The following is a 16158-nucleotide window of genomic DNA, read 5'->3' on the forward strand; positions in this document are numbered from 1 at the left end:
GCTAGCTCTAACACACAGCTCTCCCAGGAGCAGTGCAGAGGGATGAGGACCTCACCGGCTTGAGAAAACCAGACATGTATCTTTCTAGTGCCCAATGGGCACTATCCAGACTTGAAAGAAAAACAAAACACAGGCTAAGATCCTTTTGCAAAGTGGAAGTGCTTACAAAACACAAAGTGGGGCACTCTCTCTTGCCCGCCCCCCCACTCCCCAAAGCCTACAGTGCTGGCAGGCTGCAAGTCACCAGCAGAGAAAGAAAAGCCACTTGGCAATTTTAATTTTAGCTGCTCTGTGCCTGACAGGCAGGATTAGTTGGCTTGACCTTTAGTGCTGATACCTCCCTAGGCCCAAGGCCTTAGTCAGGTGGCAGCTTCCAGGCACAAATCACAACTGGAGCTCAGCAAATGTGGGGGGTCCAAGCCCCAGGGAAATGCCTTCAAAAGGACAGGAACCAGGGGAATGAGGGACTACTAATACACAAGGGGGAAGTGATGGGGCTATCCACAACCTGCCTCCACCAGCAAAGCCACAAGGGGAAGTAGGCAGGCTTCCTTAACTTCCCACAGGTCCCCCAGAGGCCAGGTGCTAAACATAGGTAACTTTGGTGTTGCTGATACTGGGGGGGGAGTTTAACAGAAAATAAAGAAACAGACCCAGAAAACCACACTGCTCTTTTATTCAATGGAACATCCCCCTTTAACGCAGTGTTGAATCATACATCGAAAAAAAAAAAAGCCCAGAGCAATTTCTGCAGATAAACCAGTGAAGAGAACGCGCGTTATACATTATTGTCAACATAATCACTCCATGAAAAGGGAAGGTGGGGGGAGCAGAACAAAAAACAAAGGACTCAACACCCTAGACACTGCAAAACATTCAGACATTTGGAATTAAAAGAAAATTGAAAAGGAAGCCTTCCAGGAAGGAGAGGAACAAATGGAATATGAGGCAGCTTAGGGGCTCAAAGTGGAAACGACTCTCCAGTCTGCAGACAAGCCCAAGGTGGCTTGAGCAGCCACACCTACTGCTGGCAAGGGTGTCAGAATGGATATGGACCCCAGACCTGGAGATTAAGCCACTACTCTATGAAGGTAGCAGAGACAAAACCCCACACTTAAAAACAAAAAAAAATCTCAGGATGGCTATGGCACCTTGGAAATCTTAGTATCAAAGGAACACCCCTATCCCAACTAGCCTGACATTAGTGGCCAAGGTCTTTGCCTAAAACCATTTGCTCCTCTCTCCTTGGAAAGAGAAGAGGAATGGAGAAAAGGAAAAGGAATCTGATTGCAGCAGAAGACCGGGGAGAGCATCTCCTTGGACGGAGTCTGAAGAAAGGAAGAGATAAGGAAATAACAAAGGAAAAAGAAAAAAATTAATAAAAATTTCACAATATGGAGCCAGCGTGTTCCGATTCCGTCCACAAAAATAACTCAGGCTGCTTTGCCGAACCATCCTGTCCACCAGGGGCGCTGCTGAGGCTGTCTGCCTGGAAGGGTCACCAATGGGCGCGGAAAGTCCTCACTCTCATGGCTCGGGCCATCGCTGCTGCGGGGAGGGATCCTGGCAGCCCGGTTTGGGGAGAGGCAAAGGGAGTTGGGTGAGGAGAGAAAGACAAAGAAGACACTCGATGCTACAGGGCGCCAGGAAAGCCCAAGCTGGCGCCCCTACTACCACCTGCCCGTACCCAAGAGTCCTCAGTCGCTTGGCCCAGCCTGGTGCGTGCACACACACACATGCGTGCACACAATCACATGCGTGCATCCCAATGTCTGGCTCCATATGGTGAGGTTCGGCGTGTGTTTAAACGAGACCAATTCTCTCTATATATAATATATATTTTCTTAAAAAACCAAGTCTAGTTCTGTGGTGGAGGCGGTGGGGGAGCTGGAGGCATCCCGAAGGGCGGCATGCCTGCCACCCCCATGCCCATCATGGTGACAAAGTTAGAAGGGTCCATGGGAGGCGGAGGAGGGGGAGGTGGGGCATACATCATGCCGGCGGAACCAGGCGGCGGAGGCGGCGGAGGGGGAGGGGCCCCGGGCGGCAGAGGCGGCTGGACCCCGGGGGGCAGGGGCACCATAGTGGGGTTGCCTTGCATCTGAGGGGCTCCTGGAGAAGCTGCGGCAGCCGCCTGCTGCTGTTGCCATGGCGGGATGGACCCTGTGCCAGCGCTCGTGGTGGTAGTCGTCGTATCTGGGGTGGTAAAGAAGCCCAAGGTCACACGCGCGGGGGCACACCGCGGTTCTCTGCGGCTGCTGCCTTGGGATTGGGGCGAGGGACGCCTGCTCCTTGCTTGGCATGCTGTACGGTGGTGGGGGGCGGGCGGGCGGGACTGTCCTGGTGATGGGGAGTGGAGGGGTGGGCAGGACTACCCTGGGGTCAGCCTCAAGGTCTCTGGGCTTAACAGAGTAAGCCCTTTGTCACCAATGCCCCCTGGAGGGGCTGACAGGAAGGTACCAGACACAAGAACCGGCTCTGACATCCCTCCGCCCATCCGCCGCCACCACCGAACGGCACATTCAACCTCAAGGCCACAGCTACTCTCCCCACTGCCAGGTCCCATCCCTGCAGTCTCTCAGGCCCCAATCACATCCCTCTCCAGAACTTGCATGCAACACCCACCCCTGGCCATATGCACAGGCTTGAGCCAGCCAGCAGCTCACTCAGCCGGTGAGAGCCTGGACTTCTGATACCCTACTTACTATGGCAAGTCCCCCTCCAGTCCCCCACCGACCTCTCCCCAGACACAACCACGCCAAACATCATATCTCCTCCCCAAGACCCCTCAGGGGCTACAAGGCCCTTTGTTTTCACCCCCAGCAGAGATCAGAGTCTCACCCCAAGGTGCTGGTCTGTGAGCTGTGAGGTTCTCGCATTGCTCTCAGCCCTACCCCCCATCCCACCCACCCCCACAAGCCCAAAATATGCCACTCACTTTGCTGCCATGGCAAGGGGGTACTGGAAGCCATACTGCTGCTGGGCGGAGGGGGTGGCGGAGGCTGCTGCTGCTGCTGTTGCCATGGGGGAAGAGGACCAGAAGGTGGGGGCGGGGGCTGCCCACTGGGCGGTGGCGGCGGCGGCGGCATCATGCCCATAGGCGGCGGCGGCATCATACCTACAGGTAGGCAAAGGAAATAAAGGGTGAGACCTCTGGGAGAAGAGATTTGGAACAGACCCCCATTCATTCCCAGGCCTAAGTGACACTCCTAAGTGAGGAGATATCACGCTCCATTACCTTTTCCTTGATGCAGGCGATAGACCCCAGAGCCCACAGGCGTACTTCCCAGGTACTGATCTTGATGGAAGGAAAGAGCAGGGACTTAGCAGGACATTTGAACTGATCAGGAAAGATACCCCCACCAACAGCTTATTCAGGCACATAGCTTGCAGTCACTACCCTTGTAATAGCAGTTCTATGAAAGATACCCCCACAAAGAAATCCTTTCCTGAATCCAAATGGAGTCTTGCTCCTCCTGGAGCCCAAGCCTTGACAAGGGACCCAGTATAATACTCAGCCACTTTGAGAACTGCTTCTAGTTCGCAGCAACCTGCTATACAGCCCTTGCTTATCCCAAAGCCCCAAGGTTTCTGGTCTGACACTTACTTACCCATTGGAGGAGGGCCATGGTGCCCAGGTGGGTGGGGGCCCTGGTTCATCGGTGGTGGTGGAGGCTGCATCCAAGGGGGTGGGGGTCCATTAGGGTTGTGCTGCATGGGATGTCCACCATGCCCACCTGTCAGGCTGGGTAATGGGTGTGGGAAGCTGTGGGGGCCACCTCCAGGCCCACCAGGACCACCTCCATGCATGCCATGGTAGGGCCGACTCTCTGAAGGGCCAGAATTCATCCAGGGTGGGCGACTCTGGGTGGTGGACATGAGAGACTATGTGAGAGCATTTCCCGCCAATGTCCCTGCCTGCTCCCCCTGGTGGCAACATTGTTCTCTCGGCTATGCCAGAGGACCAAAACACAAGGACAGAATCTTCCCAGAGTGAGGTCCCCAAACATCCTGACATCCCGGAAGAACAATGTTGCCAGCCATGTCCAGCAATCTGCTCTGCCCAAAGTACCTAGCCATAGCCCCCAGTCTCTAAGAAAGAGGATGGGGGCCAAGGCCACAAGAACCAGCTCCTGAAGCTCACCGGTGGAGGTGGGTTGTTGGCGGGAGCAGCAGGCCGAGGTGCACTGGCCAGAGGTGTGCTGGCAGGCCCAGAGCTGGAGCCCACAGATGCTGGCACAGGTGCTTCACCCAGTTCAGCCATGAGGGACAAATACTCTTTATCCATCCGTGCTTTATCCTGAGCTGACTGGGGATCACCAGGCCTAAAGGTGGGGTGGGGGACACAAAGAGAGAGGGGAAATTATTAAGAAGTAAACTTTTACCCTGAGAATTTACAGAGAGAAAAGGTTAACAAACTGAATCATCCTTTCTTCAAGTCTCATCAGCTCTCTTCAGTATGTGCCCAGCTCTGTATCTGGGATTACATGTATTTTTGCCACACCAGAGACCCCTGGGGCAAGAACAGGGAGAGAGTAAGCACCAGGCCACAATCAGCCATGCCAGCCAGGAAAGTATGGATTTTTGTAATAGCAAGTTTCATCAAATTCTGCATTCTCCAGACTGAGGAAGGAAATCTATGCAAAACTGGAATACAGCTGCCCAAACTTCCTTAACAAAGCCACCCCAATTGGGAAAATGTTGCCATCAAGTGCTGGTTTGCAACTGGTCAAAACCCTTATACTGTTTAGTCTTCTTAAACCAATCTTCAGCAGCAAAATAGGCACTTAATTTAATACTGAGCCACAGTGAAAACATTTATACCCTGCCCTGGCTGGTGTAGCTCAGTTGGTTGGAACGTCATCCCATACATGGGAAGGTTGCGAATTCAATTCCCAGTCAGGGCACATACCTAGGCGGGGTGAGTATGGAAGGCAACTGATCGCTGTCTCTCTCCCCCTTCCTTTTTCTCTCAAGACAATGGAAACATATCCTCAGGTGAAGATAAAAAAAACAAACAAAAGAAAACACATACCCAGGATGTAATTTTCCAGTTTTCCCAGGCTCAAGATGAACAATAAAATAAGAGTGTTCTGGCCCTGGCCGGTTTGGCTCAGCGGTTAGAGTATCAGCCTGCGGTCCAGAGAGACCCGGGTTCGGTTCCCACTAAGGGCATGTACCTCGGTTGCAGTTTGTCCCCGGCCCTGGTTGGGTCATGTGGGTGGCAACCACTCGATGTGTCCCTTTCACATCGATGTTTCCCTCTCTCTCCCTCCATCCCTCCGACTCTATCTGAACAAAATATGGAAAAAATGTCCTCGGGTGAGGATTAAAAAAAATAAATAAGGGTGTTCTATACAGACTGTTTCTATTCATCCTGGGCTTTAAATCACACCATTACAGGCCATATTCACAGAAAGAACAGCTTCTCTTGGGACCTCTGGTTACTAGCAACCAGCCAATGTGCTATAGAGCTGTCCTGTACACCAAGGCTACCAAGCAAACCACAACTGCAGCCCCTCACCTTTGGAATTTGCAATCGGAAGCAATGTGGCCAGCTCCTCCACACTTGGTACACACTGTGGTATTGGTGATGCTACGGGTCTCTGAGCTCTGCCAGGGTCTTAAGATCCTGTTGAGAGAAAAAAGTCAACTCAAGGTCTATGGCCAATCTCCCCCTTCTTTGATAGGTTCTTCAGGTCTCTTGTACACTGCCCTCTAAACTGATCCCATACCTGTTATCATCTTCCCGAAGGGTCCCATTCAAGCGAGCCAACTCCCGAAGTTGCATCTTCCGTAGATCATTCTGGTCCTCAGGGGTCTCAATACCCTGCTTCAGTATGTTTCTTATCTAATGGAGATACAATGGGCAGTTATATAAGTGCTGAGACCACCACCTAGATTTCTGGCAAGAAGCTTCCTTTCTGGCTCCCTCACCTGTTCTACTGCTTTCTTCACATTCTCCATGGTATTAGCGGTAACCAGGGCATGAAGTGGCTCATCTTCTCCTGGCAACATCTGGCCATCTTTGCGTCCAACTTTCCCTTCTTTCACAGACCCTTTCCCCCGGATCATTATCTTGGCATTACACTCCTTCTCTATGTTCTTCAATGTGTTCCCTCTATCAGAGACAGAAAAGACTGAAGTTGTTATATACCAGACATGCAAATTCACACACCAGAGGAGACAGGAAGGCTGACCAAGCACTGGTAGAAAACCACAAGTATAGAGAACTAAATTTTCCCACCAAGAGATACACAATCTCTTAAATTAAGGTCAGCCACAGCAATCCTCAAGATTTGTCTTCTCTGAAGCAAAATGAAAAAGTTAAAGAGATTTTCTCATAGGATCAGCCAAAGAGAAGGTCCTACCAAAAACAGGAAGGTGCCACCAAAGGCACCCAGTTTGACACAAGATAAACACACCTGACAGGTTCTTAAAGAGTTCTATATCCTGTAGGCTAGAAGTTACTTACCTTGGCCCAATTAACAGCCCCACAAAGTTGATTTCTGGATACTCATCTTGTGGAATCATTACTTTATCGCTCACACGTGTTGCTGGAGGTCTAAAAAAGAAAAGACTCATTGACTCTGCACATTTCTGAGGTGACAATAGCTCCTCTAGAACCCATGGCACCATGTGTTAAGTACAGGTGACAATTTGAGGTAAGAGGTGAATAGTACCAAAATTGTTCTACCATGTCACACACAATCTGTATGTGTCCTTGTCCCATATGACCCAGCCCCTCTGCTTACTTGTAATCTGCAGGTGGCTTGAAATCAGGGTTGAGAGCAACCATCTCTGTGATGAGGTTATGCCGCTCCTCTTCCAGCTTTTTGCGAGTGCGGAACTCACGGGTGTTAAGCCGCTTCCCCTCGCTATTGTAGATTGGCTCAGGGGAAGGGGACCTGTGGGAAACAGACCACCCTTAATGCTCTACCTTCACTTTTCCGTCATTCCCACATGGGCTATAATAAGTCTTCCCCAGCCCCTCTGCCTCAGACCCTAACACAACACTCTTCGGAGGAACCGACCATAACGTGTGCTATTCAAGATCGTGTGGAATGGGGAGATGGAAGCTGGCTTAACATTAAGGGGACCGGGGTGTGTGTGAGAAAGGAAAAAAAAAATGCTTTACTTTTTCTAAAAATGATGAGGAATAAGTCTGTCTTCCTCACGGGAGGAAAAAAAAAATCTCTGGATTGCAAATGGCAAAGACAGTACTCTCTGGAGTCTTCTTGCCAAATATGAATTTTCTATCATTTGCAAAAATTTTTTTACAATATTACAATTTTATGAACCACAGAAACCCCAAGTTTAGGTAAAATGTTAACTCTTGAAGAGCTCTCATGCCCTATCAGGAAGTGTCTGTACCCTTGTCACGTAGTAAGTATGAGCTCTTTAACCCAATGCAACTAGGACTCAAGGCTAATGCAGCTACTTGGCCCCCACAATGGAGAGAGATGGTTCAAGGCTTCGTCTCTGCTTTTCCTTCAATGGCCTGACTGGCTGTGTCCAAGGCCCAGGAGTCAACCTGTTTCTGGCTGTTCGAGGTTGGGGAGTCTGAGTAGAGAAAAACGTTAAAGTGCTAAAGCAGCTTCTGAGAGAAGCTGCAAATGCAGATTTGGTCAAGTACTGGTCTAAGGTCTGAACCTGCAAACAGCAAGGGGAAAACCTATGATTCTCCACCAGAGTTTACAAGTCCAGAAAACAGATTTTCTCTCTCTCTCTGTTTTTTTTTTAAGGAGTAAAATGCTGTTGCTACAAGTAAAAAAATAGTAATGATAAAATGGTCAGTTTACCACAGCTGGATTTTGCGGTAATAAAAAAAAAGAGAAGTTACACTCCTAGAATTCTGAGTTAAGATTATAAAAAGGACCACAGCTCGATATTCTGAATGAAAATTTAGTAGCAGCTGCAAGAAGGGAAGAGACCATGTGTATCAGGTTATTTAAAAAACATCCTGAAAGTAGTCAAGACTCCTACACCCTTGGTTTAGTTGAGAGAACCTTGCCTAGTTGGAGAGCAAGGACTGAACTCGGCTGCTCCCACTGTCTTCAGCCTAAAGGGAACCATGTCATCCGTTACACACACGATGGAATAAAAGGTCAGGTTTGATCATGGCTAATGACGGCTAAATGACACCTCCGTTTCTAGCATTTGTATAAACTGTTAGCACAATCCAGTAATAGTCAACAAAAGCAAACATACCCCAGCTTATTAGACTATCACCTTATACATTTAAATCTATACGCAATTTTAAAACATTTTTAAATGTGCAACTTAAGCAACATCAAAATAGCATAAAGTGGCTTAATATTGAAAATACACCTTCTTAAGAAATAATCTTATTAAGGTAAGAAACTCATGCATTTCCCTCCAACCTTCGCTCAAAAGCAAAACCAATCAGGCATTAGGGATTCTTTCAAACTGAATACAAGGGAGAAAAAGTCTGCTCTGGTTTTATTTCTAGCACACTTGACATTTCTAATTCCCACCTGATAGCTGCCTAGAATTAAGCATTTCTAGCTAGTCACCAAAACAAGCTTTACCAGTACAAATTGGTCACTTAAAGGCCTCACAACGGTTAACCTCTTCCCAAATTATCAATGTGAAAGGCAAAAGCTGATATACTAAAGGTTAGATTGGCCCAACTTCTTCACTTTGAGTAGGCATCATATAGATCAACTAAATTCTAATCCCAGTTCTCCAGGAAGGAAAGGTGTTAAAAATTCAACCTTTTAAGGAATTGCCTGGTAACCTGTAGATGTATTATTAAAGGGAAAAAGGCCAAAAAGGCACTAAACAGTTGTGGTCTACAATCTACAATGCAAATCTTTAAAAAAAAAAAAAAAAAAAATCAAGAGATATGAAACACAAACCTCCAACCAAAATCTACAGTTGAAAAAATAACATAAGTAAAATTTAAGTATTAAAGTCAATATATTTGTTTCCTAGGGAGGGCAACAGAAAGATGTATGAAAGTGGCTTCTAAAACCATTACATCTTCCTGATTTAACAAGCTATTAATTGGGTAACAAAAGCCAAAAACACTACTTTTTAAAGCAAAATGTTTTGCCCTGGCAGGTTTGGCTCAGCAGTTGGAGCATTGGCCTGCGGTCTGGAGAGACCTGGGTTCGGTTCCCGCTAAGGGCACGTACCTCGGTTGCAGTTTGTCCCCAGCCCTGGTTGGGTCATGTGGGTGGCAACCACTCGATGTGTCCCTTTCACGTCGATGTTTCTCTCTCTCTCTCCCTCCTACGCTATCTGAACAAAATATCAAAAAATGTCCTCGGGTGAGGATAAAAAAATAAATAAAGCAAAAAATTATTTAATTAATTAATTTTTGTTACAGATGTTTCTCCTTTTAAAGCAAAATGTTTTTAATTACACTGCATGCAGTAAGAAAAATTTCATTGACAGGGAGACATATTGCCCTTCTAATAAAATGGACCAGATTTTAGTTCAAAGTCCACAATCAGCCAATAAAATTCCTGTTTAAAAGTTCACTTCCCGCCCTAGCCAGTTTGACTCAGCAGTTAAGAAAGTTGGCCTGTGATTCAATTACGTTCAAACTTGGGTTTGATCCCTGGCCCGAGTTGGGGCCAAGCAGCAGGCAACCAGTCGATGTCTCTCTCTCTTCCTCTCTCTAAAAAAATCAATGGAAAAATATCCTTGCGTGAGGATTAATAAAACAAAAAAAAAAGGTTCATTTCCCTTGGATATAGACTTTTTTCTTTTCACAGGTGAAATTGTAAACTGAAGTAACACGACCACAGCTGTTTGAGGACCACACTCCCCTTAAAAAGAGGGGTAAAAAAAGGGGTTTGTAGGGTCAGTTGCTAAAGGTGAGCATATTCTGGCCCCTCCCAAGACTCCAGGCAATGGCCAAGGCTGAAAATTAACTGGCAGTGAAGGAAGTTGGTTAGAAATCTCATCTATTTTGAAACCATCTCAAAACCATGAGCAAGAAGATTATAGCAGTGAGCTGACCAGACTGAGAGTTTCTGACCTGCTCAAATTCAGTGATGCTCAAAAATGTTTTTAATCCCTGCATCGTGTACCTGTGAGAAAAACTCTACATCCTGGGCTTTCAGCCAAAGAAAGTACTGAAAAGGCTGGTTAATGGCCCACCTCACTGTCCCTACGGGTGGGCAAATCAGGTTAAAATATACATGCGTACCAATTAGAAACCAGCTGTCCATTTTCTTGTAACTTTTTATTCTGCTGGTAATTAAGTTTCATTCCAATTTCCTAACTGATGACTGACCAAATATACTGCTAATTTAACCCTACTCCCCAGAATGATCAGAGTACCAGTCGTCTTACTAGGATTTTATTGAACTGACACAATATGTTGCCACCAGTAAAATGTATTGAGAAAAAGGTAAAAGCGTTACTGTCAGCTGGTTAAAACTGTTTCCCAACCTGTCCTCAGGGTTAGGGGGGATGCCCAGGTCTCCTGTGCGCAGTTTACGAGTCAGGTCTTCTATCTGCAGTTGCACTGGAAGAAACCAGGTTAGGAAAGAAAAAAAAAAGGATGGAAAAAAGACAATGTTACCAAAAAACATCTCAAATCTCAACAACAAGCATGAAGAACTCGGAGACTTTGAAAGGGACGACTGATCAGTGAACACATTGAGGCAAAAACTCCCAACCACCTATCGGCAGGAGTCCATTTACATCTACAGGTATTTTTCACTTCAAAATGGTTATCACTTAAGGAAGCAAACAGTTTGTTGGAAGAGGGGTTAGCAGTATAGACTGTTCACTATGGCTAACGTTCAAAGCAGTTATCAGGAGGTGTTTCACCTCTCCCCCCTACCAAGGCTTACTGTAACAATTGGCAACCAGAACCAAACCATGTACGTTATCATCGATACCCTGGTTCCCACCAAATTATTTTCTTGAGGGCAAGACTCTTGAAAGTTAATAATTTTTCTTCATTAAATTATTAAGCATAGCCCAATATGAGACCCAATTAACGTGGGACAAGGAAAAATACCAGTTGAGCAAAGTTATTTTCATTGATACCAGGCTTAAAATTCCTTAAACAAGACAGTTAATAACCAATTCAACACCTCACAGGAGTTCATACATACTTTCTGTACAAGCAGATCCATACTAGTAGGAATCTCCAATACCTTCTGCTCTTATTCAAAATTTAGATGACAATACATACACCTTAATAAACCAGTAATGGTAAAGATGTAAGAAGTCTGTTTTTAGACTTGCTCCTTATGTGGGAGTAAAAGTAGGGGTGTAGAGGATTCAAAGTGTGGGTCAAGAAGAATGGTGTAGCCCTCAGACCTTGACAAATGAGGCTGTACATGAAAAAGAGAGATGAGGGTTTCATAAAAGTTCAGTGACTCCAGGGAAATGCTACCTGGCTGATTACTCAAAATAATGGGACCTGCAGAGCCAGATCACCACCACCTATTTCTTACCTTTGTAGCATCTGAGAGTTCTGGGCAGGTATCTCTAATAAGAGCAAGTCTTACTGGGTTGAGTTAAAGTTGAACTGGCTCCAAGACAGGTTAATGTATGTTTAACCCAAGATACCTTTATATTTAAATAAATCCTACAGGACTATATCACACACCCATTTAAACTCTGAAGAAACAAAAATCTACATTAACATTAAAAAACATTGGGGGCAAGGTAGTGTGTACTGTGAAAGACAAATAAGACACATGGCTGCTCCTAAGCTCTTTTATGCCAGAAAAGTTGACTTAGCAGTTAAGTACTACGCTCAACAACTCAAGGCAAAAATCATCTTCATGGACTGTAGGGGTGGTGGGGTCTGATGTGAGAAAACAGCAGGCACTTAAAAGTAAATCAAAATGTTGCCATCTTCCTTGGAATAGAAATCTAGATCAGCCCCATCTTTGAATCTAACTGCTTTGATTATAGCTATACATAGCCCTTAGGGCTCAGTGTATCAACTCCCTCCACAGGAAGAGAACTAGAGATGTAAAGAATGAGTTTGTGCCCTGGCTGGTTTTGCTCAGCGGTTAGAGCATCAGCCTTCGGTCCAGAGAGATCCGGGTTCGGTTCCCGCTAAGGGCATGTATCATGGTTGCAGTTTGTCCCCGGCCCTGGTTGGGTCGTGCAGGAGGCAGCCACTCGATGTGTCCCTTTCACGTCGATGTTTCTCTCTCTCTTCCTCACTCTCCCTCCCACTCTATCTGAACAAAAGATGGAAAAATGTCCTCAGGTGAGGATAAAAAAAAGGAATGAGTTTGTTTTCCCATTTTCTAAGTCAGTTTGTGTTCTTGGGATATTTCTCCACAAGGGACATTTTCAAAAGGCTGTGAAGATCCAGATCTGTCTAATACGAGAGATATAAGCAAGTGGGTGGGAGTAAATAAGAACAGTAGGGGAAAGAAAATATTAGTATGGTGAATGTTAGACAACTCCAATACCTCAAAATTCTCAGCAGTCTAAAAAATGTAAGACATGATCCTCAAGAATAACAAGCCAGCCTTGAAGTTTTTTATTTGTGAAGGCCAATGCCTCACAGATATAGAAAACCACTGCCCTAATTTACTCCAAACGGGGTGTTTATTTGGTTAGTAGGAAATGTTTATCAAGTGAACTTTTTTGAGACAGCTACACAGTACATGAATAAAGGTCAAACTTGCATTAAAAAAAAAAACCTTGTATTTCAAAAAAGGTAGTTTTGAGGTTAATTTCATTTATACTGTGGATAGTCACTCTTAAGTCTTAAATTTTCCCAACAGGTAAGATCTTTTACCCTACCACCTTATTCTATATCCAAGCAGTATCCCTTTCCCAGCAGAGTTCTTTAGTAGTAAATGCAAGAGCCTTCATTTTAAGACAGCTCTCCAAAGACCACACCCACCCCCCCGGGAAAAAAAAAAAATGCTGAAGGAAAGGTTAAACTCAACAAAATGATAAAAAGGGGTTGCACTGCAAACACTTTCAGAACCACTGTTTGATTAAACTGAGTTTTTTTTCCTTTCAGAAAGTACCTATAAAAAGTAAAAGACCACATTTTAGGGAAAGGGAGAAATGTGAAATTATGGTGAAAGGCCATGCTGTGAAAAAGGTACTTGGTTTTACAATACCTGCAGTGTTCTCCACTGGGGCCATGTCCAGAGAGGCATAAGACACTCACCTCATCAACTGGCAATAACAGCAGCTGAAAAGTGTGGGGTTCTGAACTGGGAACTATTCTTACTCCTAAATGGACCCCTCTACTTTCCTGGTACTCAGGGAGAACACTGCTGTTATCAACAGACCATAACAAGGAGCTGCAAAAGCAGGACCCAACGAGCAAAAACTGGAGGATTATTTCAAAGTTTTGAAAGTACACCTGACGTACATTATCTCAAAAGAAAACTTTAAAGTATCAAACCTAAAACGGATCAAATGTCGCTCAAAGTATTAACAATCTGAAAATGCATTTGGGTGCGGAACGTGTATTTACCTATATAAGCTCTTTCTTGTTCCCGAGTAAGTCCAGGGGGGATAACTGTAGGCATTCCTGGAATCACAGTTTTCTGTTCCATTGTGTCTTGGTTCCAACGGCTCCTCTTTCGCTTCTTATTTGGGAAGTCTAAAGACAAATAAAGACCATCAGATGCAAATACAACCACCAGAGCAACTACCAAGTGGTAGTTCAGGATACTTAAGACATTACACAAAGCTAAGCAGACTGTGAAACTGAGAACTTGACCTAAAATGTAAATGGCAAAGAATGGAAACCAAACCTGAGAAATCAGAAAAATATGGGCACCTGGACCTGGGTCCAAAAAGGTAACATTTCAGAGAAACTGTGAAGTATGTAAACAAAGTAACAAATCTTTTTTAAAGAACAGCTTGATTTTTCCAGAGAGGGATAGAAACAGCGTAACATTAATCAGCTGCCTCCTGCACACACCCAACCAGGGATCGAATCCCAAACCCAGTCATGTGCCCTGATGGGGAATTTAACCAGCAACACTTCTGTGCACTGGAGGACATCCAACCAAGTTTGCCACACTGGCCAGGGCAACAAGGTAACAAATTTTATTGTGTAAAGCTTCAGATAAAGAAATAAAGTGATAAAATATATACTACATCATCCATGAATGTTTTACAGGACCAAGGGAGAGGAAAAAAAGAATAAGGAAACAAGTTTGTAAAGCTATATTGGGGGACTGCTGGCTCCTCCCAGCTTCACCGCCTCACCTTTCAAACTGGGCCAGAACTCAACTAAACCTATGGTGGGTTTCTTCAACAAGACCACTTTTTTCTTCAAAAGTGTAGTCGAGATCAGTATTCCATTTTCCTGGCCATTTGGATACAGTGTCTGACATACCAAAAGTTAAAAAAAAAAAATCCCGGGCCAGAGTGGCTCAGTTGGTTGAAGTGTCCTCCCATGCACTACAGGTTAGATTCCCGTCAGGGCACGTGCCTAGGTTTCAGGTTTGATCCCCAGCCCAGTTGAGGCCCATAGGGTGGAGGCAACAAATGTTTCTTACATCAGTGTTTTTCTTTACCTCTCTCTCTTAATGACAATAAAATTATTTTTTAAAAAGTTCCATAAAGAACAAACTATAACAGCTAAATCCTCCTTTCCTAATATGTAAGCAAAAACTCACTACACATTTGGTACAGACAAGCCATTTAGCCTCCCAGGGGGTGCAAGCCCCGGATGAAGCCCCAACTATGAGAGGAGGTGTATCAGACTTTTCTAAGATAAACTTAGGGAGGTTAGGGGGAAAGAACAGAGCCCCGCCCCCCTAAAGAGCACAACAGATTGCACCCAACAATGTCCTGAAGACTTTCAACTCTTTCGTTCTCTGCAGTACAAATAGAGGAGCTATTCTTGGTTACTCTTTTCCCTTTCAGACTTCTCTACAACCAGGAAGAGGATGTTCCACGTCATCACTTAACTCTTTCACATCCTCCTAACATGCACACCCCAGTCCACCCAACTCGACTCCCTCCACACCGCTCCGCTACACCAGAGGCTAAACAACAACTGGGGACCTCCGCCCCCAACTTTTAGTCGGCCACATAGCTTAGCAGCACTGCGCCTGCGCACAGTAACCTCCCGCTCAGACTCCCCCCACCCTTTCCCCCCAGCGCGTGCGCACTCCAGGTACGAGAAACAGGCCGCGCGCCCCGTGGCGCCTCCGCCTGGGCCTCCCCGTGCGCGCGCGCGCGCGCCACTGCCGCGTGCAGCCGTCGCCGTCGCCGCCGCCGCGCGCCCCTCAGCTGGCCGGGCCCTTCGCGCGACGCCTTTCGCACTCTCTCGGCCCGACTCACCTCCTCCGCCGCCGGCCGGGCCCGGCTGCTGGTCCTGACGCGGCGGCTGGGGTGGCGGCAGCGGTGGCGGCGACACGCGCTGGTAGAGCGGCGGCGGAGGGGGCGGCTGCGGCGGCGGATACGAGGAGCCCGGGGAGGGCGGCGGCGGCGGCGGCGGTGGGGGGGGAGGCGGCGGCGGCGGCGGAGGCAGCGCCGCGAAGGGGTAGGCCGCGGTCAGGGCCCCCACCGAGCCCACGGGCGGGGGGGGGCGGCGGCCCGGGCACCAACAGCCCCGCACCAGGCCCAGGGGCAGGCGGTGGCACCGGCTCGAAGCCCCCCTTAGGCCCGGGAAGGGAGGGAAGGCCGGGAGAGCCCAGCTTACCCAGCGGCGTGGCATTCGCTCCGGTAGCCATGGCGCCCCCGGGGACCCGCACCAGCGGCTCCTCCTCGGCGTCGGCTTCTCCTTAGCGAACCTTCCGTGGGGAGAGGGCCGGACTGCGCTGCCGCGGAACGCGCGGAGCCCGTTCTTTCACGCGGCGGGCGGCGGCGGCGGCGCGAGACGCACAAAGAGGGAGGAGAGAGGGCGCCGCGGGGGCGGGCTGGGGGCGATGAAACCGAAGCCTGGATTGGGCCGGGCTGAGGCAAAGGTCGGATCAGCAGCCTCCGATTGGCGGAGCCTCAGTCCTTCTCGATGCGCGCTGGGATTGGCCGGACCGTTAGGCCAGGCGAGGAAATGGCGGCCGAGCCTGGAGAGCTGGGAGGTATCGCAGCGCGCACTTCATTTGTTACTGCGCGAACTGAACTCGGAGTCCAGGAAGGAGGAGTTAGGGTGGGGCAAACTATGACGTAGGCCGCAAGTGCGCTCTCATTAGCTGAACTTGATGGAATCAGCCAAACTCG

General features: G+C 47.5%; 1 protein-coding gene across 1 annotated transcript; it reads right to left on the reverse strand.

Annotated features, from left to right (window-relative positions):
• Positions 1-656: 656 nt before the first annotated feature.
• SF1 (splicing factor 1) lies at positions 657-15809 on the reverse strand. Its single transcript, XM_036259440.1, is given in 14 exon segments — positions 657-2196; positions 2939-3118; positions 3239-3298; positions 3612-3885; positions 4145-4325; positions 5525-5632; positions 5736-5851; positions 5938-6121; positions 6476-6565; positions 6756-6908; positions 10429-10504; positions 13454-13582; positions 15280-15526; positions 15528-15809. Coding segments are annotated over 14 exon segments (2280 nt in total). The 5' UTR covers positions 15672-15809; the 3' UTR covers positions 657-1858.
• Between the last annotated feature and the right edge of the window lie 349 nt (positions 15810-16158).

This window comes from Molossus molossus, unplaced genomic scaffold (genome assembly GCF_014108415.1).
Source record: "Molossus molossus isolate mMolMol1 unplaced genomic scaffold, mMolMol1.p scaffold_m16_p_13, whole genome shotgun sequence".
NCBI classification, from domain to species: domain Eukaryota; kingdom Metazoa; phylum Chordata; class Mammalia; order Chiroptera; family Molossidae; genus Molossus; species Molossus molossus.